The sequence below is a fragment of the Taudactylus pleione genome, unplaced genomic scaffold (assembly GCF_031769625.1).
Source record: "Taudactylus pleione unplaced genomic scaffold, aTauple2 ptg000230l, whole genome shotgun sequence".
Taxonomy (NCBI): domain Eukaryota; kingdom Metazoa; phylum Chordata; class Amphibia; order Anura; family Myobatrachidae; genus Taudactylus; species Taudactylus pleione.
Window position 1 is genome coordinate 9227456 of NW_028284632.1, and position 24632 is coordinate 9252087.

At 47.5% G+C, this 24632-nt stretch overlaps 1 protein-coding gene across 2 annotated transcripts in view; it reads left to right on the forward strand.

Moving 5' to 3' along the window:
* Positions 1 to 24632, forward strand: part of RABGAP1L (RAB GTPase activating protein 1 like) — a 427010-nt gene that overhangs the window by 311258 nt on the left and 91120 nt on the right. For both annotated transcript variants that reach the window (XM_088479336.1, XM_088479337.1), the window contains exon 18: positions 4103 to 4144. In XM_088479336.1, the coding sequence (XP_088335462.1) occupies positions 4103 to 4144 (42 nt within the window). The remainder of the gene's footprint in view (positions 1 to 4102; positions 4145 to 24632) is intronic.

Genomic DNA, 24632 nt, shown 5'->3' on the forward strand with positions numbered 1-24632 from the left:
CCCCGGGGTGCCTAACCCTCCCGGGGGGGTGCCTAACCCTAAGTCCCCCCGGGAGCCCTAAACCTAACCCTCCCCCCCGCGGCTGTCCGCTCGCGGCGCCCAGCATCACTACGATCGGGATGCCGGGCGCCGGTCTCCCGGCGTCGGGGAAATGCCGGGCGTCTACATCTAGACGCCCAGCATTTCACCCTTGCCGGGATATGACGGTCGGGAAGCCGGCTGCCGGTATTTAGGCAGTCGACTTCCCGATTGCATACCACCATATACATGCATCCTCTCTTCTCTGCATGCGGGAACCAATTTTGTAGGTGCTATTGTGCACAAACTGACTTATTTACAACTCTGCATTACCACACTTGGTACCATTGTATGACGTGTTTTTTTTTGTGACTAATGCTCTATAAATATAAGTTAAATACATATGTGTTCATATACATCTACCCAGTGCTTAAAGTGGTACTAGATACGTTGTGGAATTCATTATGCAGTGTCCCCAGTAGTGGTGCCTTATGCAATGCCCCCATGAGTAGTGCCCCCAGTGGTAGTGCACCCATTAATAATGCCCCCAGTGGTAGCTCCCCCAGTAGTAATGCCTGCTGTAGTAGTGCCCCTTACACACAAAAAAACCCAGTATCGCTTACCCTAAGCTTCGCTCCTGTGTCCGCTGCTGTCCGACTGGCTGCTCCCTGGATCTATGGGGGACGCGTCATGACATCTCTCCCATAGTGCCCACTGCGGGAGCCGGAAGATGGAGCTCAGGAGTGAACTCCAGCCTCCGGCTGCCGCTGTAGGGAAGGAGCTGGGCGCCCGCTGATGATAAAATCTCAGCGGGCACCCGGCAGCTCCCTGCGGCGCCGGGCTAACTAGCCAGGTAAGGTGGGTTGGAGGAGGCGGAACCTGTTCAGTCTCCAAATAGAACTGATGGAACGCAGTTTCGCCCCGTTCTGGCCAACTTTAACCCCTGCATGTACCTTCGTGTGCTAAAAGTTGAGTTACACATAACGTGTGAGCGCCATATGACTCGGTAGCACCGAGTGTCTTTCTGTGCTATGTTTTATCTCCAAATGCATCTTATTCACATTGCTTTGCGAATAGGATGCACAGTAAAATGATCTGCAGCATGACTACATTCTGTGTGCAGCTGCAGGTGTATCAGCATGCGAAACGCTACGTTACAGTGTTACAGCCGCTGACACGGTTACATAGCATGTCACATACAGATACACCCGCAGATGCATACAGAATACAGGCATGCTGCATATCATATGCATGTGCGTCCTATTCGTATCGCTTTGCAAATAAGATAAATTTGTAGGTAAAAGGTTGCACGAAAAGACGCTACTAAGTTATGCCACGGCATGGCGCGACTGGAAGAGCTGTTTAACGCGCAAGGAAGTAAGAAGTATGTAGACACATCTGTACATGTGTATAATACATATACACACACATATTACACACACATACATACATACATAAAGCAACACACACACACACACACACACACACACACACACACACACACACACACACACACACACACACACACACACACACACACACCACACACACACACACACACACACACACACACTCCTTTTTGCAAACTGGGAACATGAGTTCTAGCAGGAATACATTTAAAATGAACCTATCCACCCTTTGTTGCTGATCCCTGTAGAGAAGACCTTGTACAGAAGTATTGGTATTACTAAACTGGGGGAGAAGACAATTACATCTTGGTAATGTTTGATGTTTAACTAATTTGGTCAAAGTAACTATGGGAAGAATCAAAAGTCTATTTGTTTCCCCTGTTCTTCTTATTAATTACCTGTGTCATACACAAAACAAAACGAGCACCATGAATTGTGTAAGATCCAAGAGTTTTGGGGTACAGCCCATGTTTCTTCTCTTTCTCATCACACTGAAATGCTAATAGCGACTGGCTTGACGTCATTTACCAACATGACCAATAGTTACCTGATCGATTATGAAATAGTTTTTGGCAGGCATTTTATGGTACCATACATACTGCGATTTATGCGATTTATAAGATATGAGTGTGCGCATGCACAAACAGGGGTTTTTTGCGCATGCCGTAATCATCATTCTTTGATGTACTTCCGATGTCCATCCCTAGTACACTGACAGCCCTTAGTAGGGATGGCCATCTACCATTTATGGTTAACCACTAATGGCTGATGGTTTTGCCATCGATGGCAGAGATCCAATGATTCTCCACCATTGATGGCACGTAACCAAGCTATGTTTGATTTTTTTTTCTCCATGTGTTGGGACATGAAGCCTAGTTCCGCCCCAACTCACCAAGCCACGCCCCCACTCCCTGATTGGCTCTCTGCTCGGCAAGTACTAATGCAGGAATGTCAATCGATGGATCAAACCATCGATGGCTCCCAGCCGATGTTTTCATACCATCGAGGTCAACCACCAGTGGTACCATCGATTAATCTTCCGATGGCCATCCCTAGGACTCCTCAGTGATTGGAATGGCTTGTTCTGGCACACCCAGTTTACCTATTCCTGTTTGCACCTTTACAGTAATTGGATCCTTGCCATACTTAGAATGATAGGTTAATTTGGTAAGAGTCACCATTATGGGATAGTTCCCCTTGTTGACCTCAATTTACTGAAATGGCAAAATTTTCTCAGCTGTGTAGAGGAATTTCTCAGCAGACCAAACTGTCAATGTGTGACACTCACACCTTGTCCAGCATCCAGAGGGAGCTTAATGCTAAATGTGTTGCATTGCTGCCACCTTGTGGTGATATCATAAAATGTTAGTATAGGGACAAAGTTATACATCATTTGAGATTAAGTTTATCAGCTGATAGACACTTTAATGGCCCTTACCCACTGGTTTTGTGTGTTGCATTTAAAAACACAGCGGCAAAACACATGGGAGCTCATGTAACTGGTTTGTTTTTACACACACATTTGATATTTGGTGGTTGTTTTTCACTGGACCAATTCTCAAGCATTTGCAAGTGTGTCCAGACCGCAAGTGGCATAGAGCTTTTCCCCATTTATTGCAATAGCCTATTCATTTGAATGGAGTTTTCAGCAGGTGCACTGTATGTAGAAATCCCATTGTTGAAAATACCAGACTCAAACTACAGAATCATTCCCATGGAATACTTGGGTCCGGGATTGGCAGGTTTTCCCCTCACTATTCCCAGTATAATGCATATAAATTCTTGCTTTGTAATCCATGGAAGTCTTCTTGTAGTCCACTGGCAGTCTTCCCCTTGTAATCCACTGGCAGTCTTCCCCTTGTAATCCACTGGCAGTCCTCCCCTTGTAATCCACTGGCAGTCCTCCCCTTGTAATCCACTGGCAGTTCTCCCCTTGTAATCCACTGGCAGTCCTCCCCTTGTAATCCACTGGCAGTCTTCCACTTGTAATCCACTGGCAGTCTTCCACTTGTAATCCACTGGCAGTCTTCCACTTGTAATCCACTGGCAGTCTTCCCCTTGTAATCCACTGGCAGTCTTCCCCTTGTAATCCACTGGCAGTCCTCCCCTTGTAATCCACTGGCAGTCTTCCCCTTGTAATCCACTGGCAGTTCTCCCCTTGTAATCCACTGGCAGTCCTCCCCTTGTAATCCACTGGCAGTCTTCCCCTTGTAATCCACTGGCAGTCTTCTGCTGTTGCTTTTGTAATTCACTAGAAATCTCCTAGTAATCCGCTGGAAGTGTTCTTCTTGTAGTATTGAAGTCTGCGTAAAAAGACAAAAACTAAGTAAAAACCGATATCTGCCACAGAATGACTGTAAACTGAATTGATTGGGAAACCGTTTTGCTACTCAGCCGATCACAAGTGCTTGCCCACATTACCTGAGATGGCATTGACTTGTGTGCTGGGCACTCTCTGCTCTAATCATACATGAGATTAATTGAATTGAAAGTGGGAAATTAAAAATTGGTAGAAAATGCCAAAACTGTATTTTCAGTAGACAGATAAGACTTCTTTTACAGTGAGCGTTATATCTACTGTCAAAGCTTTTTATTTACAATGTAACAATAACAAGAGATGTAAAAGCAAGATATTACTCTGCTAATAAATTCTCTCTCTCTCTCGCTCCCCTTAGGGTCTGACTATCATCTTCCAGATGGCACTGGCTCTTTTAAAGGTATTTTTTTTTTTGTATTATAGTTATTTGTTATGATTTTCTTGGGTTGATTGTCACTTTGGTGTTCATAACTTAGTCATTGACTACCTAAATGAAATGGCTACTGTTGAAGTCCCCAGTGGACAGGCCTGAGATTTATGTCTATGGGCCTGATTCAGATTTGTGAATAGAGTAAGATAGAGCAAGAAACTGTGTACCTGAACAAACCATGTTGCAATGCAAGGGGTTGTAAATACATTGGTTTTTTTTGCATGCAGGGTAAATACTGGCTGCTTTTGCATGTAGCCCACAAATGCTGGACAGCTTTATTTTTACACTGCAATATAGATTTAAGTTTGAACTCGCCCCTCCCAGATCTAAATCTCTCTGCACATTTTACATCTACTCCACCTGCAGTGCAACACAGTCTTACCAAGCACAGGTACTTGCTATATCTTACGTGTTGTGGCTGACTGGAATATATTGAACTTGAGCACTTTGGAAAAGGAGTGATTTTTTTTCGTGTGTCTATAAAATGCACTCGATCAGTGGTTCCTAAACTGGGTGCCACAGGGAATTTGCAGCGGTGCCATGCATGGGCATAACTACCATAGGTGCAAAAGGTGCAGCTGCTATGGGGCCCAGAGCTTAAGGGGGCCCATCTTTCTTGTCAAAGTTACATGTGTTCTATACATTTTTTGCCATTGGGTGGTACATAGGAGCCCTTACAAAGTCTTGATATGGGGCCTTCAAATACCAAGTTACGTCCCTGGTGCCACGGATTGGTGGTCCAGGACCAAATCAAATTATTTATGGTTAATGTGATAAGAAAACCAGTACTAGTGGCTGCCAATCATAAAATATGTGGACAAACGCACATAACTGAACCCATGGATGGCAGTTGAGCACCATTTACTTCATGTCATAATTTAGGATGAATTTCTCCATAATAAACGTTTGGCCTAGGGGTGCAGTGAAATAAATTGTGGATACTCTAGGGCAGGGCTCGACAAATCCCGGGGGCCAGGTCGCCATGGCGACCAAGATTTTAGTCCTGGCGACTAATTTTCGATTAATAAAACCACAAAGCACAGAAGCACATTCATCATCAGTGTACCGTTTGGGGATATATTTTGCTGTAGCTGCGATAGCTCCGGCGGACCACAAGGAAGCGCTGTAACCGAGATCCCGCCTTTCTCCAACTCCAATCGTTTAATTCTATCTCACCAGAAGGGAGGGCTGGAGCTGCTGAAATTATGGGGGAGTATAAACAGTCAGAAGTCAGGAATAAACTGCAGGTATATGACTGGGCTAAGGGAAAAGGGGCCGTCAGTAAGATCCCGTTATGCATGCAATGCCCGGGAATCTGCCCCCCCTGGTATGGGTAACGCTGTGAGGATCTTCTTACTTGTATTAGTGATCACTCATTCTATGTGGGGATATGGGAGCAGTAACTGCTACTAACTGTTATACATGGGGCGTATGGTGCGCTGCTAATGCTCCAAAGTCCATACACAAAAGTGCTGAATAGATGGAAGTAATGTGTGTGTGTGTGTGTGTGTGTGTGTGTGTGTGTGTTAGGCGCACAAAGCGTTGTACAGTGTGTGTTAGACGCACAAAGCGTTGTACAGCGTGTGCTAGCCTCCCATTTGCAGCAGCTCCCACTAAGTAATAAGAGCTAGCATGTTGCATTTCCCTGGGAAAGTTTGTTGCAGAGTTTCTGTCACTTCTGCCTCGTGCCTGTTGCCATAGCCCTACTTATGTGTCATATTTTGATATGGGGGCAGAAATGGACATGTAGCAGAATCTGATGATCATTGAGGGGGCATGTGTGGTGGTCTGATGGCATGTGGGGAGGTTGAGGGGCATTGAAGGGGCATGTGTGGTGGACTATACAAGTTTTCATATATTTTGGACGCAAACGATAGTCTGGCTCCTAAACTTTTAAGATGGCTCCTAGATTATACAAAAATTTGTCCAGCCCTGCTCTAGGGCACCGTGGCTCAAGAAACTGGCTTGATACTAGATCCTGCATTGATAGAAGGAGAATTATCCTTTTCATAGGTCCCTATGGAGTTCTGGATTTGGGAGTCTACCTGTTCAGTATTAAATATTTAATTTGGATAGACCTCTCATTTTAATGCCCAGAACATGGTTACAGGAGTAAATCTAATAACTTAAAATTTACAGGGTTATTCAATAAGAAACACATTTAAACATACAATTAAATAAAACAATAGAAGGCAAGAGAGAGGTTTGCTCTCAGTTATGAGTACTACAACTCCCAGCATGCTCTGGTTGTCTTAACAGTGCGGCATGCAACATAGTCTGGCATTCAAAATATCCCCTAAGCTGTGTTGTAGAGGCACTATCTCAGGATGACTTATTCTCTCTCTGATCACAGTGACAGCACTCCTGCACCTGAGATCACCTTGTTCTGTGTAATTCATATTCTGTGTTCTGCTAATTCATAGATGCTTCTCATTGGCTGTGTTCTGTTATGTGTCATTAGTGTAACCTACATAACATTACTAGTAGGAGAAGTGGAGGTATATAATGGGCTGTAACAGCTGTTTTTAGTAGGGATGTGCAGGCTCGGATAGGTTCGAGTTTGCACGTGGAGTTCGGATTTTTCCCTCCAAAAAAACGGAACTCACAACGAGGCAAAACGTCATCTTACATGGACGAACATCATCATTCCTGGACAAAAGACCAGGAATGATGATGTTCGTCCATGTAAGATGACGTTTTGCCTCGTTGTGAGTTCCGTTTTTTTGGAGGGAAAAATCCGAACTCCACGTGCAAACTCGAACCTATCCGAGCCTGCACATCCCTAGTTTTTAGCTATGGGTGCTTACTTTGTGCTTATCACCTATATTCAGGCTGTAGTGTTTGTTTCTGACCAGGGAACTTTGGCCCTCATTCAGAGCCGTACGCTCTGAGCAGAGCGCACGCTCTGAATGAGGGCCGCCCTCCATAATTATGGAGCGTCCTCCTGGACGCTCGTATAGCTGTGGGTCACCACCCACAGCCTATACGAGCGTGCAGTTTGATGGCCGCAATGGTCGTGACCATCGCCACTGCGAGCCGGAGCCTGCGGTTGAGGTTTTCAACCGCAAGGCCCGGAGTGATTTTGGCTAGTGATGTCAGTGGGCCGGCTTCTGACGGTAGGCGTTCCCTTGGGAACGCCCCCGTCAGGGAGGCACGCCCCCGGCACGCCCACCAAAGGGGGCGTGCTGTCAATCAACATCGACAGCACGCCCCCTTTGATCAGACACAACGAGCGAAGGAAAGTCCTTCGCTCGTCGCGTCTGGCGCATGCGCACGAAGGAGCTCCCTCCGTCGTGCGCATGCTCAGTGCAGACCATCGACCCACTTGCGAGCGGACAGCCGCTCGCGAGTGGGTCTGAATCAGGCCCTTTGTGTGTGTGGTGTTTGTACGTTCTCCCCGTGTGTACTAGGGCTTACTTCGGGTAGTCTTGTTTTTTTCTCACAGTCCAAACGTTTAATTGGCTGCTGAGAGATATATGGACCCTTTTGTTGGGTGCACTGGATTGCCCTAGATGGGTGCTACGTTGCAAGAGGGTGCTGTACTTATAAGCGTACTGATATAAAACAATCCTCCTGCCTGGCAATTGGGACCAGCTCCCTACCAAAACTTAGAGGCAGAAATTGTACGCCCCTCGATTGTTTAAATAAAAATTGTGAAGTGGCCCCTCTATTGCAATTTTGAAAACTTTGGGTGTGTGGAGTGCTGAAAAAATGTATGGGACCAAAGGGGAGAGAAGGGATGGTGATGGCTGAAAAAACTCAAGGACTCACTGATTTAGACTGTAAGCTACAGTGAGTCAGGGACAGTTCATTGAGACTGTAAGATACAGTGAGTCAGGGACAGTTCATTTAGACTGTAAGCTACAGTGAGTCAGGGACAGTTCATTGAGACTGTTAGCTACAGTGAGTCAGGGACAGTTCATTGAGACTGTTAGCTACAGTGAGTCAGGGACAGTTCATTGAGACTGTTAGCTACAGTGAGTCAGGGACAGTTCATTGAGACTGTAAGATACAGTGAGTCAGGGACAGTTCATTGAGACTGTTAGCTACAGTGAGTCAGGGACAGTTCATTGAGACTGTTAGCTACAGTGAGTCAGGGACAGTTCATTTAGACTGTAAGATACAGTGAGTCAGGGACAGTTCATTGAGACTGTTAGCTACAGTGAGTCAGGGACAGTTCATTGAGACTGTTAGCTACAGTGAGTCAGGGACAGTTCATTGAGACTGTTAGCTACAGTGGGTCAGGGACAGTTCATTGAGACTGTTAGCTACAGTGAGTCAGGGACAGTTCATTGAGACTGTTAGCTACAGTGAGTCAGGGACAGTTCATTGAGACTGTTAGCTACAGTGAGTCAGGGACAGTTCATTGAGACTGTAAGATACAGTGAGTCAGGGACAGTTCATTGAGACTGTTAGCTACAGTGAGTCAGGGACAGTTCATTGAGACTGTTAGCTACAATGAGTCAGGGACAGTTCATTTAGACTAAGATACAGTGAGTCAGGGACAGTTCATTGAGACTGTAAGCTACAGTGAGTCAGGGACAGTTCATTTAGACTAAGATACAGTGAGTCAGGGACAGTTCATTTAGACTGTAAGCTACAGTGGGTCAGGGACAGTTCATTGAGACTGTTAGCTACAGTGAGTCAGGGACAGTTCATTGAGACTGTTAGCTACAGTGAGTCAGGGACAGTTCATTGAGACTGTTAGCTACAGTGAGTCAGGGACAGTTCATTGAGACTGTTAGCTACAGTGAGTCAGGGACAGTTCATTGAGACTGTTAGCTACAGTGAGTCAGGGACAGTTCATTGAGACTGTTAGCTACAGTGAGTCAGGGACAGTTCATTGAGACTGTTAGCTACAGTGAGTCAGGGACAGTTCATTGAGACTGTTAGCTACAGTGAGTCAGGGACAGTTCATTGAGACTGTAAGATACAGTGAGTCAGGGACAGTTCATTGAGACTGTTAGCTACAGTGAGTCAGGGACAGTTCATTGAGACTGTTAGCTACAGTGAGTCAGGGACAGTTCATTTAGACTGTAAGATACAGTGAGTCAGGGACAGTTCATTGAGACTGTTAGCTACAGTGAGTCAGGGACAGTTCATTGAGACTGTTAGCTACAGTGAGTCAGGGACAGTTCATTGAGACTGTTAGCTACAGTGGGTCAGGGACAGTTCATTGAGACTGTTAGCTACAGTGAGTCAGGGACAGTTCATTGAGACTGTTAGCTACAGTGAGTCAGGGACAGTTCATTGAGACTGTTAGCTACAGTGAGTCAGGGACAGTTCATTGAGACTGTAAGATACAGTGAGTCAGGGACAGTTCATTGAGACTGTTAGCTACAGTGAGTCAGGGACAGTTCATTGAGACTGTTAGCTACAATGAGTCAGGGACAGTTCATTTAGACTAAGATACAGTGAGTCAGGGACAGTTCATTGAGACTGTAAGCTACAGTGAGTCAGGGACAGTTCATTTAGACTAAGATACAGTGAGTCAGGGACAGTTCATTTAGACTGTAAGCTACAGTGGGTCAGGGACAGTTCATTGAGACTGTTAGCTACAGTGAGTCAGGGACAGTTCATTGAGACTGTTAGCTACAGTGAGTCAGGGACAGTTCATTGAGACTGTTAGCTACAGTGAGTCAGGGACAGTTCATTGAGACTGTTAGCTACAGTGAGTCAGGGACAGTTCATTGAGACTGTTAGCTACAGTGAGTCAGGGACAGTTCATTGAGACTGTTAGCTACAGTGGGTCAGGGACAGTTAAGTTTTTCTGTACAGCAGTAAGCAATATGGTGGCTCTATATAAATAATACAATAATAATAAATAATACCCAGGTCTTTTCTTGTGTGAACAATATTCTTTATTGAATTTTAACTCTTTCGCCTTTTATTCTGCTAACGTGAAAACACCGGCCAGGGTTGCATTGGTAATGAAAAAGCGAACTGCAACCTGTACATTAGTGTTGGGCAACAGGCGTCCCTAGGGCCACGTGCAGCCTTCCGAGCCTTCAGATCCGTCCTGCTTTATTGTCAGAGTTGTGGTAATGTGCAGCCATATTTAAGAATAGGAGGGCCAGTTTATTGCTGTCCCAATGCTGCTGTACAATATGCAGCTTGTACATGTTACATACATAGGGTAATTACCTACTCACCATGACCTTGTCACTGGATGATAATACAGTAGGACCATAATACGGCCTTTAAAGATCTGACACAACAGCTACCCAACATGGTGACCACTGTAATTGTACTACATTATATCCAGACATACTGTAGGTTACTACACTCAGTGGCAGAAGTTTAGCCCCAGCACCTTAAGGCTACAATTTCTAGGGTCACATCACCCAAATGTTGCTGTGCCTGGAATATTCGTATGATCTATTGGTATGATTTAGGGTTTGCTCAGACAAGACATTAATCACAGCAAGTTCAAAACAAAAAGTACATCACGTATGTACAGATGTGTCCACATAAATCTTACTTTCTTGCGCGTTAAACAGCCCTTCTAGTCGCGTCATGCTGTGGCGTGACTCTGTAGCGCCGAATGTCTTTTCATATGACTTTTTACCGTCAAATGCGTATTATTCGCAAAGCTTCTGCTGATTGAAATGATATGCAGCATGCTTGTAATCTGTGTGTGACTGCGGGTGTATCTGCATGTGAAGTGCTACATTACTGTGTTACAGCCGCTGACCCTGTAATGTAGCATTTTGCATGCAGATACACCCGCAGTCACACACAGTATATAGGCATGCTGCACATCATTTTACTCAGCAGAAGCTGCTTGTGCGTCCTGTTCGCGTCCCTTTGCAATTAAGATGCGTTTTGACAGTAAAAAGTAACACAAACAGACGCTTGGCGCTACCGAGTTGCACGACGCTCACACGTTAAGTTTAACGTGACTTATAGCGTACAGAGGTAAGATGTATGTGGACACATCTGTAAGCATGTGGGGAAATAGGGCATGCCTGCTTGTCGTGCTCCATGTGCTGGTGAAATGTGCAGCCAAACAGGAGAATGTTCTGTCATAGAACAGGCAGTACGATTGTCACCTCAGAATCAGTATACAGGGATCATGTTCTCACACTCCATTTGGCATCATATGTATTTTTCAGACAAACAGCGATGAAATAATCAGATGATCGCCAGTCTGCGCCATGACAGAGGCGGGTTAATTGTTGTTTTTGTTTGGTGCGCAGTGCATTGAAATGCAGGTGTGGACAAGCAAAATGGATTAGAATCTGTGATCTGTAAACTTTGAGTGCTAGTGCCAGAGGCAGATTAGGGTCCTAGGCAAAATGATGACCGGTACAGGGCTAATTCCTGGCTTACTCCCGGCTATGGAATGTTAGTGATAACAATTACTGTACTAATTCATTGCCCAGGTTATCAACTATTAGGCTGGGCGCACATTAGACGATGTGCAAACGAAGTAATGATCGTCCCAATTTCCCTCTTATCCCCAGAACAAACAATATTGGGCCTGATTCAGCACGGATCTCAATATAGCACATGCACGCACCCGGCCGCTGCGAAATTATGCAAATGATTGCAATCGCAGCACTATACCAAGATGCCCACCACTGTATAAAACCGCCCACTTCCCATTACTTACATGCACAATACCTTTGCAAATCTGTGGTAACATCGGACCCTTACGCACAGTTGTGGTTGAGCTGACCCTGACTCACAAACTACAAAACTTCCTGTCGGTATCTAGAGCTCAGGCTGCGTATGCCGTCACAGGGGCTTAATTATGCACACCCCTGTAGCGGCATTCAAACGCACTGGCATGCCCGCTTTTCTCCGACCACCCCCCCGTCACCACCCACAAACTGTACTTCCTGTCAATCACTCTGCGATGGATCTGCGTAGCCACTGCGGCTCTAACGCATGCGCAGTGCGTAACAATCGTCCGACTGCATACGCAATCGCATCTGCGATCCTTGCTGAATCAGGCCCTTAGTGCGTATACACTGCAATCCTTTAGACAACTGAACAAAATATCTTGCATCGGTTTGGTCGTTAGATCGTTAAGATATAACGTTAACATATCGCCTGGTCGTGGGGTTGGGCGTACACACTACTCGATTTGGACAAAATCGCTACATATGTCTTCTCATCTGCCGTGCATGTACAGCAGATCAGTAGATGCAAGGAACGAAGCACGTACACATTAGACGACGTGGATGATTTGTCGTTACTATTCGGGTCTCATAACGACAAATCGTCCAATTTATCATCTATTGTGTGTCCAGCCGAAGGCTGACTAAAAATTAATTCTAATATTTTGTTTTACTGTAATTGAAAGTATTTTTCTTTTTTAAGTAAGTGGGTATCTGTAGAAGAGTGCCCACCATAGCAGCTTCTCACACTAGGAGGGGTTAGCGCTTATTAGCAGGTGACCCAATCCTCGGAATGACAGTGACCAGGTTCTCCTCTGGCCTCTTGTTCAATATCTGCTTTCTCTCCCAACATTACCTCCGCTTCCTGCACTCTGCAGTAATTGATTATTAAAAAGATATCGACCAAGCAGTTTCTTGCACGTCCTATTCTGCCATCATATTAGCAGTGCAGAGTGGGTGACATAAACCTATTTTGTGCTGTGGGTTAAAGTTGTCTATATTTTAAAATCAGAAAGTCGAAAGTAATTGCTTTCTGTTTTGCTGCTTATACCTTTTCTTGTTTTATTTGAAAATGTGACTGATGAGTAGTGTCATTTGGTACACTGAAAGACTAGATTCATTTAATATGAATTTTTTTTTTCTTCATGTGTTGTTTGTATTTTTTTCAGGGCCGGTCAGGTAGAATATACATGTTTTGCAAACGAAATAGGAACAATAATAGTGTGTCATTAAAGAGGCCCATTGCCAGTTATTAAAAAATTTGAGCTAGGCTCCCTCACCACCCAGTCTTAACATTTACTTATGCAAGCATCACATCTATACATTTTATAAATGCTAATTGTACCTTCAAGTCTCACACAGCTGTAATGCACTTAGCCCCACCCCAAGCCTCACACAGCTGTAATGCAATTAGCCTCAATCCCAAGCTTTGCACAGCTGTAATGTACTTAGCCCGGAGCCAAAACCTCGCACAGCTGTAATGCACTTAGCCCCCACCCCAAGCCTCACACAGCTGTAATACACGTAGGCCTCACACAGCTGTAAAGCACTTAGCCCCACCCCAAGTCTCACACAGCTGTAATGCACTTAGCCCCACCCCAAGCCTCACACAGCTGTAATGCAATTAGCCTCAATCCCAAGCTTTACATAGCTGTAATGTACTTAGCCCAGAGCCAAAACCTCGCACAGCTGTAATGCACTTAGCCCCCACCCCAAGCCTCACACAGCTGTAATACACGTAGGCCTCACACAGCTGTAAAGCACTTAGCCCCACCCCAAGTCTCACACAGCTGTAATGCACTTAGCCCCACCCCAAGCCTCACACAGCTGTAATGCAATTAGCCTCAATCCCAAGCTTTACATAGCTGTAATGTACTTAGCCCAGAGCCAAAACCTCGCACAGCTGTAATGCACTTAGCCCCCACCCCAAGCCTCACACAGCTGTAATACACTTAGGCCTCACACAGCTGTAATGCAATTAGCCCCCACTCCAAGCCTCACAAAGCTGTCATTCAGTTAGACTCCACCCCAACCCTCACACAGTTGTAATGTGCTTAGCCCCCACCCAAAACCTCACACAGCTGTAATGCACTTTGCCCCCATCACAAGCCTCCTACAGCTGTAATGCACTTAGCCCCCACCACAAACCTCACACAACTGTAATTGACTTAGCCCCTACCTCAAACATCACACAGCTGTAATGCACTTAGCCCTCATCCCAAGGCTCACACAGCTGTAATGCACTTAGCCCCCACCTCACACCTCATACATCTGTAATGCACTTAGCCCCCATCCCAAGTCTCACACAGCTGTAATGCACTTAGGACCTGATTCAGCATGGATTGCTGATGCGATCGCGGCTGCAATAGCGCACGCAGATCTGCAGTAAAAGTATGCTAATGCTTGTACTCGCACGGACAACAGGACAACTTGCAGACGCCCATTGTCCCTCTCGCATCTCTGTAATACCTTGCAAACCTCCTCAAACATTGGAAACATTGAGTACCATCGACCCCCTCAAGCAGAATTACAGCAGCCCTAACCTTACCTATATATTGCTAAGCTGTGTATGCAGTCGCAGAGGCTAATTTACGTACGCCCATGCAACGGCGTTCAAATGAACAGGCAGCCCTGCATTTCTCCCACACCTGAATCAGGCCCTTAGCCCCCACCCCAAGCCTCACACAGCTGTAATGCACTTACCCCCACCCCAAACCTCACACAGCTGTAATGCTTTTAGTCCTGCCCAACCCTCACACATCTGTAATACACCTCTATATCATACGTACATATAGCACTTTCTACTTCAGGATCCATAGAAGGTCCACAGGGTGACCTTGGGGTATATGTGATGCAGAGTTATCTGGGCACCTTACACAGTAAATTCTACTCCCAGGATGCAACGGGTCTCCCTCTATACCTCCTCAGTTTCGTTGGGTGCCCGGCCGGAGTCGGGTCACTGAACATGCAGTGGGGCTGTTGCTAACAGCCCCTGAAAATTTGATTCTTCTAAGTGCGGTCAGCTCGAACAATCCAGTGGAAGTTCGCACTGCTGCTTCATCACCCCGCTGGTGCTGAGACGCCGGTGCTGATCCGGGGATCTCAGCGGGTTCTGGGATCTTGGCTAGCAGAGACCCTGGAAGATCCCTAGACTGCAGCCGTACGCTACGGTGATGCAGGTAAGCGACGCAGTGGTGCGTCCCGAGTCGCAGTCTTTTTCCTCCAGGGCTGGGGGACACCCTGGGGATGACAGCAAGTATGGCCAGGCACTGAGTCCAGCGTCCACACTAAGCCGCCTGGGACTTGGGACTGGACTTCTGGAACACTCCAGCGTCCCAGGGATTAAACGCTGGCCAGGGGAGGCAGCCTTCCCTGTCTAACAGCCGCTTCCTCCCCACTGCTCAGCGCGCCTTTCCACTTCCTTCTTCCGGCTCCACCCCCCATGAGTTCTTCGACGGTCATTCTCCTGTCTGTGTGTCGCAGATCTCGTCTGGCGGGGCGTCGAGTACGGGTCCCCCTACATACCTTTCCTCTGGATGGTGGTCAGTGTATGTAGCACTTTTGTCCTACTAGACGCCAAGTCAAGTCTCTGTAGTTGACCTAAGAAAGTGCCATTAAGTGCAGGTATTGAAATGTTTCTGCATTTGTCTACGACTGTATGCTAGCGCTGTCTGTCTGGTTTCTTTTGTAAAACTCTCATTAATTTTTTTGCTATCCCTGTTTCTAGTCTGCTATTCTGAGCCATAGCACTGGTGTTGTGCGGGTGCATCTAAAGTCGCAGTCTGTGACGTAATCACATATATAAAGTATACTCCTTACTATGTCTGGCAGTGAGAGGGATATGCCTAATTTAGCCCCTACTAAGCTGCTCTGTAAAAAATGTACAGCAGTGTTAGGGGCAGGGGACATAGCCTCCGATGAGTTATGTTTGTGGTGTTACACTCCCCCGGGTCCCACTGCGGCTTCTACCGCTCAACAGTAGCCGTCCATGGGAGTGCTTTGCAAAAGAACTGACAACCATTGCGGGGTGTTTAGCAGGCCCTCCTGTGTTGCCATAGTTCGGTTTTCAACAACAGCACCTGTTGCCCCCCCAGTGGGTTAATACAGTTCCTGCTATATTGCAGGGGGAATCGGTATGAAATACCGCCAGCCCTAGCCCTAACCTCCTCCCCAGAGGTGCCTAACCCTCCCGGGGGGTGCTTAGCCCTAAGTCCACCCCGGGAGCCCGTAACCTAACCCTCCCGAAGCCACAAGCCCGGCACCAGTGAAGATCCCGATTGCTCTAAAAGTAAGTACCATCTAACCGACCCCCCTAAACCCTAACCCTCCCTTAGGGGTGCCTAACCACCCTCCCTGGTGCCTAAACCTAACCCCCCCTTCCCCGCTGCCTAAACCTAACGCTCCCAGAGGGGTGTCTAACCCTAAGTCCCCCCGGAGCCCCTAAAACCTTCCCCCCCCCCCCCCCCACAGCCTCCCTTTGATCGGTATGCCGGGCATCAGGCTCCCGGCTTGGGTAAAATTACAGGCGTTGAAATCTCAACGCCTGTCATTAGACCCCTGCCGGGATTAGACAGTTGGGAAGCCGGTGGTCGGCATTTTGACCGTCAGCTTCCTGACTGCATCCCTTGCAGGGTGCGACTGAGGTACGGCAGATTGACGCACCCATCAGCAGACCAGCTAAAAGGGTCTTGCTGTCATCACAATCTACTGTATGGGATGAAGATGATGTGTCATCTGATGATGGATTGCTTCTGGATGAGTCTGACTCTGAGCCCCCTCTTCAATAGACAGGGGTCAAGTCAAAAAATATATATTCCAGATCTGAAACAGGCTGTAAAGGCAGCCCTGATCATTGAGGAGGATGAGCCTCCTGCGCCTAAGTCTAGGCATGCATATTTAATGGAAGAAAAGGTGACTGAGGCCACATACCCATTGTCTGACCAACTGGTGAATCACTTGGAGGAAGCTTGGAAAACGCCTGGAAAGCGTGATCGACCGCAGAAGAGTCTAGTCTCTGTTTATCCTTTTGCTGAGAATTCTTTTTCCAAGTGGGAGACCCCACAAGCGGTGGATTCCCATGTCACGTGCTTGGTAAGAAGCGCAACGCTTCCTATGCCTTCAATGTCATCCCTGAAGGATTCTACAGATAGGATGGTAGAGGTTTGCCTTAAATCTGTTGATTCCCTTTCAGGGACTGCATGCAGACCTGCTATGGCCATTTGTTGGGTGGCCCGGGCCATGGAATGCTGGGCTAATAGCCTGGAAACGTCTTTAGCCCCGAATGCTACCAGAGAGCAGCTGAATCTTGTGGTGAACCTCTGAGATTCTGCTACCTATACAGTATAAATGAGGCAGCATTGGATATGGGCTTATTAAATGCCAGGATTTCTTCGGCAGCCATTGTGGCTCCCCGCTCTATGATGCGGGATCCAAGAAGGGGTTGGAGTGTTTGCCTTATTACGGTAAAGTCTTGTTTGGCCCTGATTTGGACAAGATTGTGACTACCTTAGCAGCAGCTAAGTTGGCTTGTCTGCCTTCTGCTCCAGCCTCTTTGGGGGCTCAGACTCCGTCCTTTCGGACCTATCGGACCCCAGGTAAGGCTAGAACTCAGTCCTTTCCCAGCCCATCCACCACCAAAAAATCTGCCAGGCCTAAGAAGCAGCCCTGGAGTACCAGACGTCCTGCTGCCAATCCTGATGACAAGCCCTCCGTTTGACGGGACGGGCCTCCTCCTGGGGTACCCCAGGGTGGGAGGCCGACTTCTTCAGTTCACTCAGTGCTGGTGTCAGACTACCATGGATTTCTGGGTGAGGGAAGTGGTCTCTCTGGGGTATGCCCTCTCCTTCGGCAGAAGGCCTCCCTATCAATTCTTTTGCACAGGACTTCCGAAAAATGCGGACAAGGCTTTAGCTATTCAACAGGTGGTACAATCCATGCTTCAGGCAGAAATCATTGTACCGGTCCCGATGTCCCAAAGGGGAACGGGGTATTATTCCAGCCTTTTTCTAGTCCAGAAACCAAACAGGTTCTTACCATATTATTCTCAATCTCAGGTCCCTGAACAAAGTTCTCAGGGTACCCAAGTTCAGGATGGAAACCCTATGCTCAGTTATACTAGCTATGGAACCTGGGGATTTTATGGTATCTCTGGATATCCAGGATGTGTACCTGCATATTCCGATTACTTTAACTCACCAACGTTTTCACAGATTTGCTGTGTCACAACAACATTTCAAGTTCCAGGCTGTACCGTTTGGCCTTGCAACTGCACCTCTGGTGTTTACAAAGGTCAGGCGGTAATGGCAACCCTTCTGCGGCTGCAGCTAACGATATTTGTGCTCCAGGTACACGGGTGGTTGGTCAATTGGAAGAAATCCTCACTGATTCCGTCTCAAAGGATGCTTCATCTAGGAGCTCTTTCGGATTCTCAACAGCAAAGGATTTTTCTGACAGCAGAAAAGATCTCCACTTTGCAAACGTGGCTACGCAGATGCCTTCACAGCGCCGAGTATCAGTCCACTCAGCGATGCAGTTACTGAGATCTATGATGTCGGTGTTCGACATGGTGGAGTATGCCCAGTTTCATTCCCGGCCTCTGCAGAAATCGATCCTCTCCAAGTGGGAATGATTTCACCATCATATATGGACTCAAATGATGGTGCTCTCTCTCTTGAGGTGCGCCTGTCTCTAACCTGGTGGCTACAGAGGATCCACCTCAACAGGGGCGTGCCTTTTGGATCTCGGACTGGGTACTTCTGACGACTGGTGCTAGTCTTCTGGGTTGGGGGCAGTGATAGGTCCACACTCCTTTCATGGAAAGTGGCCTGCAATGAATCTGCGCTACCAATCAATATATTCAAACTGCGGACAGTTTTCAGGGCCCTGCAGCAAGCCAGGCTGCTGCTTCACGGAAAACCCGTGCAGGTGCAGTCAGACAATGCCACGACGGTGGGTTACCTAAACCATCAAGGGGGAACTCGAAGTCAGGCGGCTATGACAGAGGTGGCACGCATCTTGACATGGGCGGAAGGCCATCTACCAGCCATATTGCCGGTATTCATTCCAGGAGTGCTAAATTGGGAAGCAGACTTATCGGCGGTATTCATTCCAGGAGTGCTAAATTGGGAAGCAGACTTCCTCACCATCACAACGTGCATCCCGGGGAATGGTCTCTTAACCAAGAAGTGTTTCAGCTCCTAGTTGACAAGTGGGGCCTTCTAGACGTGGACCTCATGGCCTCTCGTCAAAATCACAAACTGCCACTGTATAAGTCCCAAACAAGGGACGCCAAGGCTTTCCTGGTGGATGCTCTGTCAGTCAAGTGGTCCTTCCAGTTTGTGTACCTGTTTTCTCGCGTTCTTCGAACGGTCAAACAAGAGGGAGGCATGCTCCTGTTGGTGGCTCCAGCATGGCCCCCGGCGCCCCTGGTACTATTTTTGGAGTCACTCCATCGACACTCCGTTGCTGTTGCCTCAACGTCTGGACCTGTTGTCGCAAGGTCCTTGCCTCCACCCGGATCTAGGTCATCTGTCTTTGATAGCATGGATCTTGAGACATCCCTCCTAAGGTCCAAGGGGTTTTCCAGCTCTGTGGTTAATACCATGCTCAGAGCAAGAAAACCTGCCTCTGCCAGAATTTACCACAGGGTGTGGCATACCTACTTTGAATGATGTAATCCTAGAAGTTTTGACCCCCAGGTGTTTAGGATAGCCAGAGTGTTGGCTTTCCTGCAAGTGGGTTTGGACCTTGGTCTCCGCCTTGCTACACTGAAGGTCCATACTTCAGCCCTTTCAGTGTGGTTCTAGCGAAGAATTGCTCCTCTTCCTGACATCCACACTTATCTGCAGGGGGGTCCTTCGTAGCCTCCCTTTGTCCCTCCTGTAGCGCCTTGGGATTTGGCTGTTGTCCTTAAGGCTCTCCAGAGCCCTCCCTTTGAATTACTGAGCTCAGTGGATCTCAAATGGCTTACTGCCAAGACTGTTTTTCTTCTGGCCATTGCTTCCGCCAGAAGAGTTTCCGATTTAGGGGCTCTCTCTTGTCGTTCCCCATTTCTAGTTTTTCACAGGGACAGGCCAATGCTTCAAACTCGCCAAGGGTTCCTTTCTAAGGTGGTCTCTAGTTTCCACATTAATGAAGAAATGATTGTGCCGGCCTTTAATTCCCCAGACCTCTCTGCAGGGGAGGCCTCATTGGATGTGGTACGTGCCCTCAGGATTTATGTGGATCGTACCAGTTCTCTCGGGAAATCGGACTCCTTGTTTGTTCTTTATGGTTTCCACAAGAGAGGACGGCCAGCCAATAAACAAACTTTTGCTTGATAGCTTCGAATGACTATCTCTGAGGCTTACATTCATGAGGGCCTTCCAGTCCCGTCCTCTGTTACTGCTCATTCTACTCGGTCTGTGGGCCCTTCGTGGGCAGCTCATCGTGGTGCCTCAGCTGTAGAGCTTTGTAAGATAGCCATGTGGCCTTCTATTCAGACTTTGATGAGGTATTATTCTTTCGATACCTTTGCCACTCGGGATGCTTCCTTCGGGCGGCGGATTCTCCTTTCTACACAGGAGCGTCCCCGCCCCTGAGGATACTGCTTTGGGTATCCCCAAGGTCACCCTGGTCTATGGATCCTGAAGTAGAAAAGTAGAGATATGATAAGAACTTACCCTTGTTATCTTTTTTTCTACGAGGTCCATAGGGTCCACAGGGCACCCGCCCAGACGCATCTGTGCTTCAGTTGGGTTTCGCTCTGGTCACCGGTTTTCCGTCTCCTTCTGTGTGAGAATGTGATTCTAGTGTATTCCAGACTTCTTACTCTCTCTTTTGTCCTCCGGCCTTTGGCTTGCTATGTAACTGAGGAGCCTCCGGCTCGGGGGCGGGGTATAGAGGGAGACCCGTTGCATCCTGGGAGAAGAATTTACTGGATGACTCTGCATCACCTATACCCCAAGGACACCCTGTCCCCTAGCGCACATGCAGTACTCACCAACCACAAGTATATAGAGGAAAGGGGGCGTGGCACCACTAAGGGGCATTGGCCCTGATTCAGAGCCGGACGCTCTGAAAGAGTGCTCGCTCTGAATCAGGGCGTTTTTTCTTTTTATGTTTTTTTTTTGGAGCAGCCTCCTGGCCGCCGCAAAGCTGTGGGTGACCACCCACAGCTATTGCGAGCGGCCAGGATGATGGTCGCGATGGTCAAGACCATCGTGACCATCGGGCTTGCGACTTGACCCTTGTGGCAGAGTCCCATGGCCGCAAGTCCCAGAGAGCTTCTGGCTCTAATAGAGCCAGAAGCTCTCCCACTGACATCACTGGTGATGTCAGTGGGGCCGCCCGCAAACGGCAGGCGTTCGCATGGGAACGCCTCCGTTTGTGAAGCCACCTCCACGCCATGCCTCCAAACCTTTTGGTGCGAGACCCGGAGCGACGGAGCGCCCGTCGCTAGCCGGGTCTCGCGCATACGCACGTCGGAGCTGGCTACGGCATGCGCAGTGGCCTAACATCGACCCGATCGCGAGCAGGTCTGAATCAGGCCCATTGTCTTGTATTAAGGGGTGTGGCCTCAAATGAAAAGACTACCTTATGACATTACCATACCCATAGGAATAGGGACAGCAAAACCAACTGCGGTTTTCCCGATTCCTGTTCTAAGGCACACCATCAATCCCGTGTACCCCCACAGGAGAAAAAACACATTGCTCTCCCACATAGAATATACCATATTGCTCTCCCACAGAATATACCATATTGCTCTCCCACAGAATATACCATATTGCTCTCCCACAGAATATACCACATTGCTCCCCCACAGAATATACCACATTGCTTTCTCTCAGAATATACCACATTGCTCCACCACCGAATATACCACATTGCTCTCTCTCAGAATATACCACATTGCTCCCTCACAGAATATAACACATTGGGGAGGTGGGCTTAAGTGGCCACGCTGGTTTTGAATAACTGCTCCCTGGAGCACTCAGGGAGAGGCTGCTGTGAGGACCTGTTACGTGGAGCCGGAGACCGAGGCACTACGGACCCCACAGATACTGCCCGCTTTAGAGGAGACCGCTGCGGAGGTGAAGAAGTGGCTGCTGCGCTGCAAGACCCCTGAGGAAGCTGCTGTTAGCAACTGCCCTGTGGAGGTGAGAAGACTCTGAAGCTGGCTGTAGTCCTCACTGCCGCCGAGGACTCCTGGGAGACCTGAAAGACCCGAGAAGAAGACCCCTTCAGCCACAAGCTGCCTGGAGGAGTGCCCGCAAGCCGGAGGACCCCTGCCGAGGAACTCACCACTGGGACCAGAGTCAGGGGGCCACTGCTGCTTAGAGGGACCCCTGTTGGAGGAAGACCCCGTGAGGGCCCGGAGGGAATCGCCGGTCAGCCGCAGGCAACAGATGGGGCAGCCCCAGAATAGGAGAGAAGACGCCGCTGAGGAGGATCTCCGCCGGGGAGAGAAGTCAGGTGAGCAACATTCCGGGCCTGCGGTGGCGTCACTTCGAGTCCCACTCTCAGCTGAGGAATGACACCCGGGATCCTCTGTGCGGCTGCTCAACGTGACGTTGTGACATCACGATGTAGCAGCGACGGGCGGTGGTGGGCCGGGACAGAAAGGGATCGGGGAGTTATTGACAGGTAGCAGAGGGTCGGAGGCGGAGCGCCCTGTGCGATTGCACGGGTCTCCCGCCCCTAGAAACGTTCCTGCTTATCCTGACGTCCTGTTACAACAGGCTGACTGCTTTTTCTAAAAATATGTTCCTTCTAAGGGGTTGATATATCAAGCAGTGAAAACAGTGGAGAAGTTGCCCATAGCAACCAATCAGCTTTTACCTATCATTTTATACAATGTGCTTGATCAGTGCTTCTGAAACTCTGTCCTCGGGACCCCACACAGCTCTCGTTTTCCAGGTGCACAGGTGTATTCATTACTTACTGACACATTTTATAATATCCACAGATGAAGCTAATTATTTAATCTGTGATTCTGTGAGGAGACCTGGAAAACATGCACTGTTTGGGGTCCTGAGGACCGAGTTTGAGAAGCTGTGTGCTTGATCAATGCTACCTGAAATCTAATTGGTTGATATGGACAACTTCTGCTCTTGCATGCTTCCCCACACTTCTCACTGCTTGATACATTAACCCCAAGGGCGGTATCCAATTAGCCCCGAACATTGTTCAGGCGCTACTTAATTCTCACGATCGGCGAAAATCAAGGATTTTCTTGCCACTTATCCCTGTCTTTCGACAATGTTTTTTTTCACCATATCCTATTATTTCAAACAAAATCATAGGATATATCTCACGAAAACACATAGGGTCCGTGAAAAGCCTTTTTTGGGGTGAAAAAAACGCACATATGGATTCTTTTTCGGGACACATCAAGTCCCGAAAAATATCCACGATAAGTGCCGACGTCGGGCGGCATTTCGGGGCTAATAGGATAGCCCCACCACAATCAATTAGCAGCGCTACTTTAGCGCTGCTAATTGGATACTGCCCCAAGTGTGATAATGTAATCTGGAAACGGTGGTGTCTTGAAGTCTACCAGCTAGAGATCCCTTTGGGTGGATTATCCTATTGAATATCATTTCACAGTTGGGATCCTGTTTTAGAACTTTGTTGAATATATTTTTTAATACATCATTAACACTTGCAAAGCGGGGGGGGGGTGTTAGCCTTTGGAATCGCTCTAATTTGTTATTGCAGCAAAATCTAAATCCTCCTATTTATGTTGCTTTCAACTCCATATCATGCTGGCTCACGTTGAGCTCTAGATACTTCTTTGTCAAAGAGAATCGCCTCCTCTAATGAGTCTGGCTGTTAAATAATACATCTAAACCGGAAGTTTAGAGACTTCTGTTTTCACTGGTTCCTACCGTCTGTGCTCTGAGCCTGGATGTCTTGTCTAGTAGGAAGTGATTTGAGATGATAAAGGTTTTTACCCAACTCTACTTTATCATTTGTATTGCAGGAAGCTCTTGCGTTATCAGCAGTAGGATTACATAGCATTGAGTATAGCAGTTAGCACCTCAGACCAACATCTGGAGATTACACTAGCCACCTCCATAAGGGTCACATCGCGGGTTCACTTATGGTAATGCAGCCTCACTGGGATTGCTGTGGAAGATGAAATTCTGCTGTAACTTCTGCAACCCCCTAATATTGCGGGGTATGCCTGCATTTGCTGAGGATAGCGCACAAGAGTGATTGAAGACCACAAATTCTGAAGATATCATATTATGATGTAGGAATTGGGGCTAGAGTTAAATAGATGACTTTTACCCCTTCCCCTGTATAGAACTTGCTCACCATGAGTCCATCTTGAAGCTGTAAATCTGGTGTGCAGAGAGTACCCCGGTTACTGGTAGGCTTTTCAGGTGATATCCAATGGGAGTGGGCTATGATGGAGGCCCTTGCATGGTTTTATCAAATCTTTTTAAGTTAACAGGTTGCCATAGGGGATTTGGGGTCCCAGACTAACAGGTAGTTGTAAGTAGGAATCTCAGATGGCAAAAACATCAGTGACAGATGATAAAGTCCAAAAAGGGTTGAGCTGATATAAGACAATAGAGAGGACAGAGCACAGTGTTTATGGAACATATTACGTGTCATAGGGAGCACAGCAGGGCAGGGCAGTTAAGCACAGTTCATTATTACACCCTCTATCTGGGAACCACCCTTTTGATCTCACACCCACACTTTTCATTAATTTGCATGACCTCATATGCACTGTGTATTCTATTGTTATGTATTCCTGTTCATTTGCCAGGGTAAAATCTATAATCATGACATAGGCAACTGCTGATTACATTTAAGATATAATTCTTAGGGTTTAATCA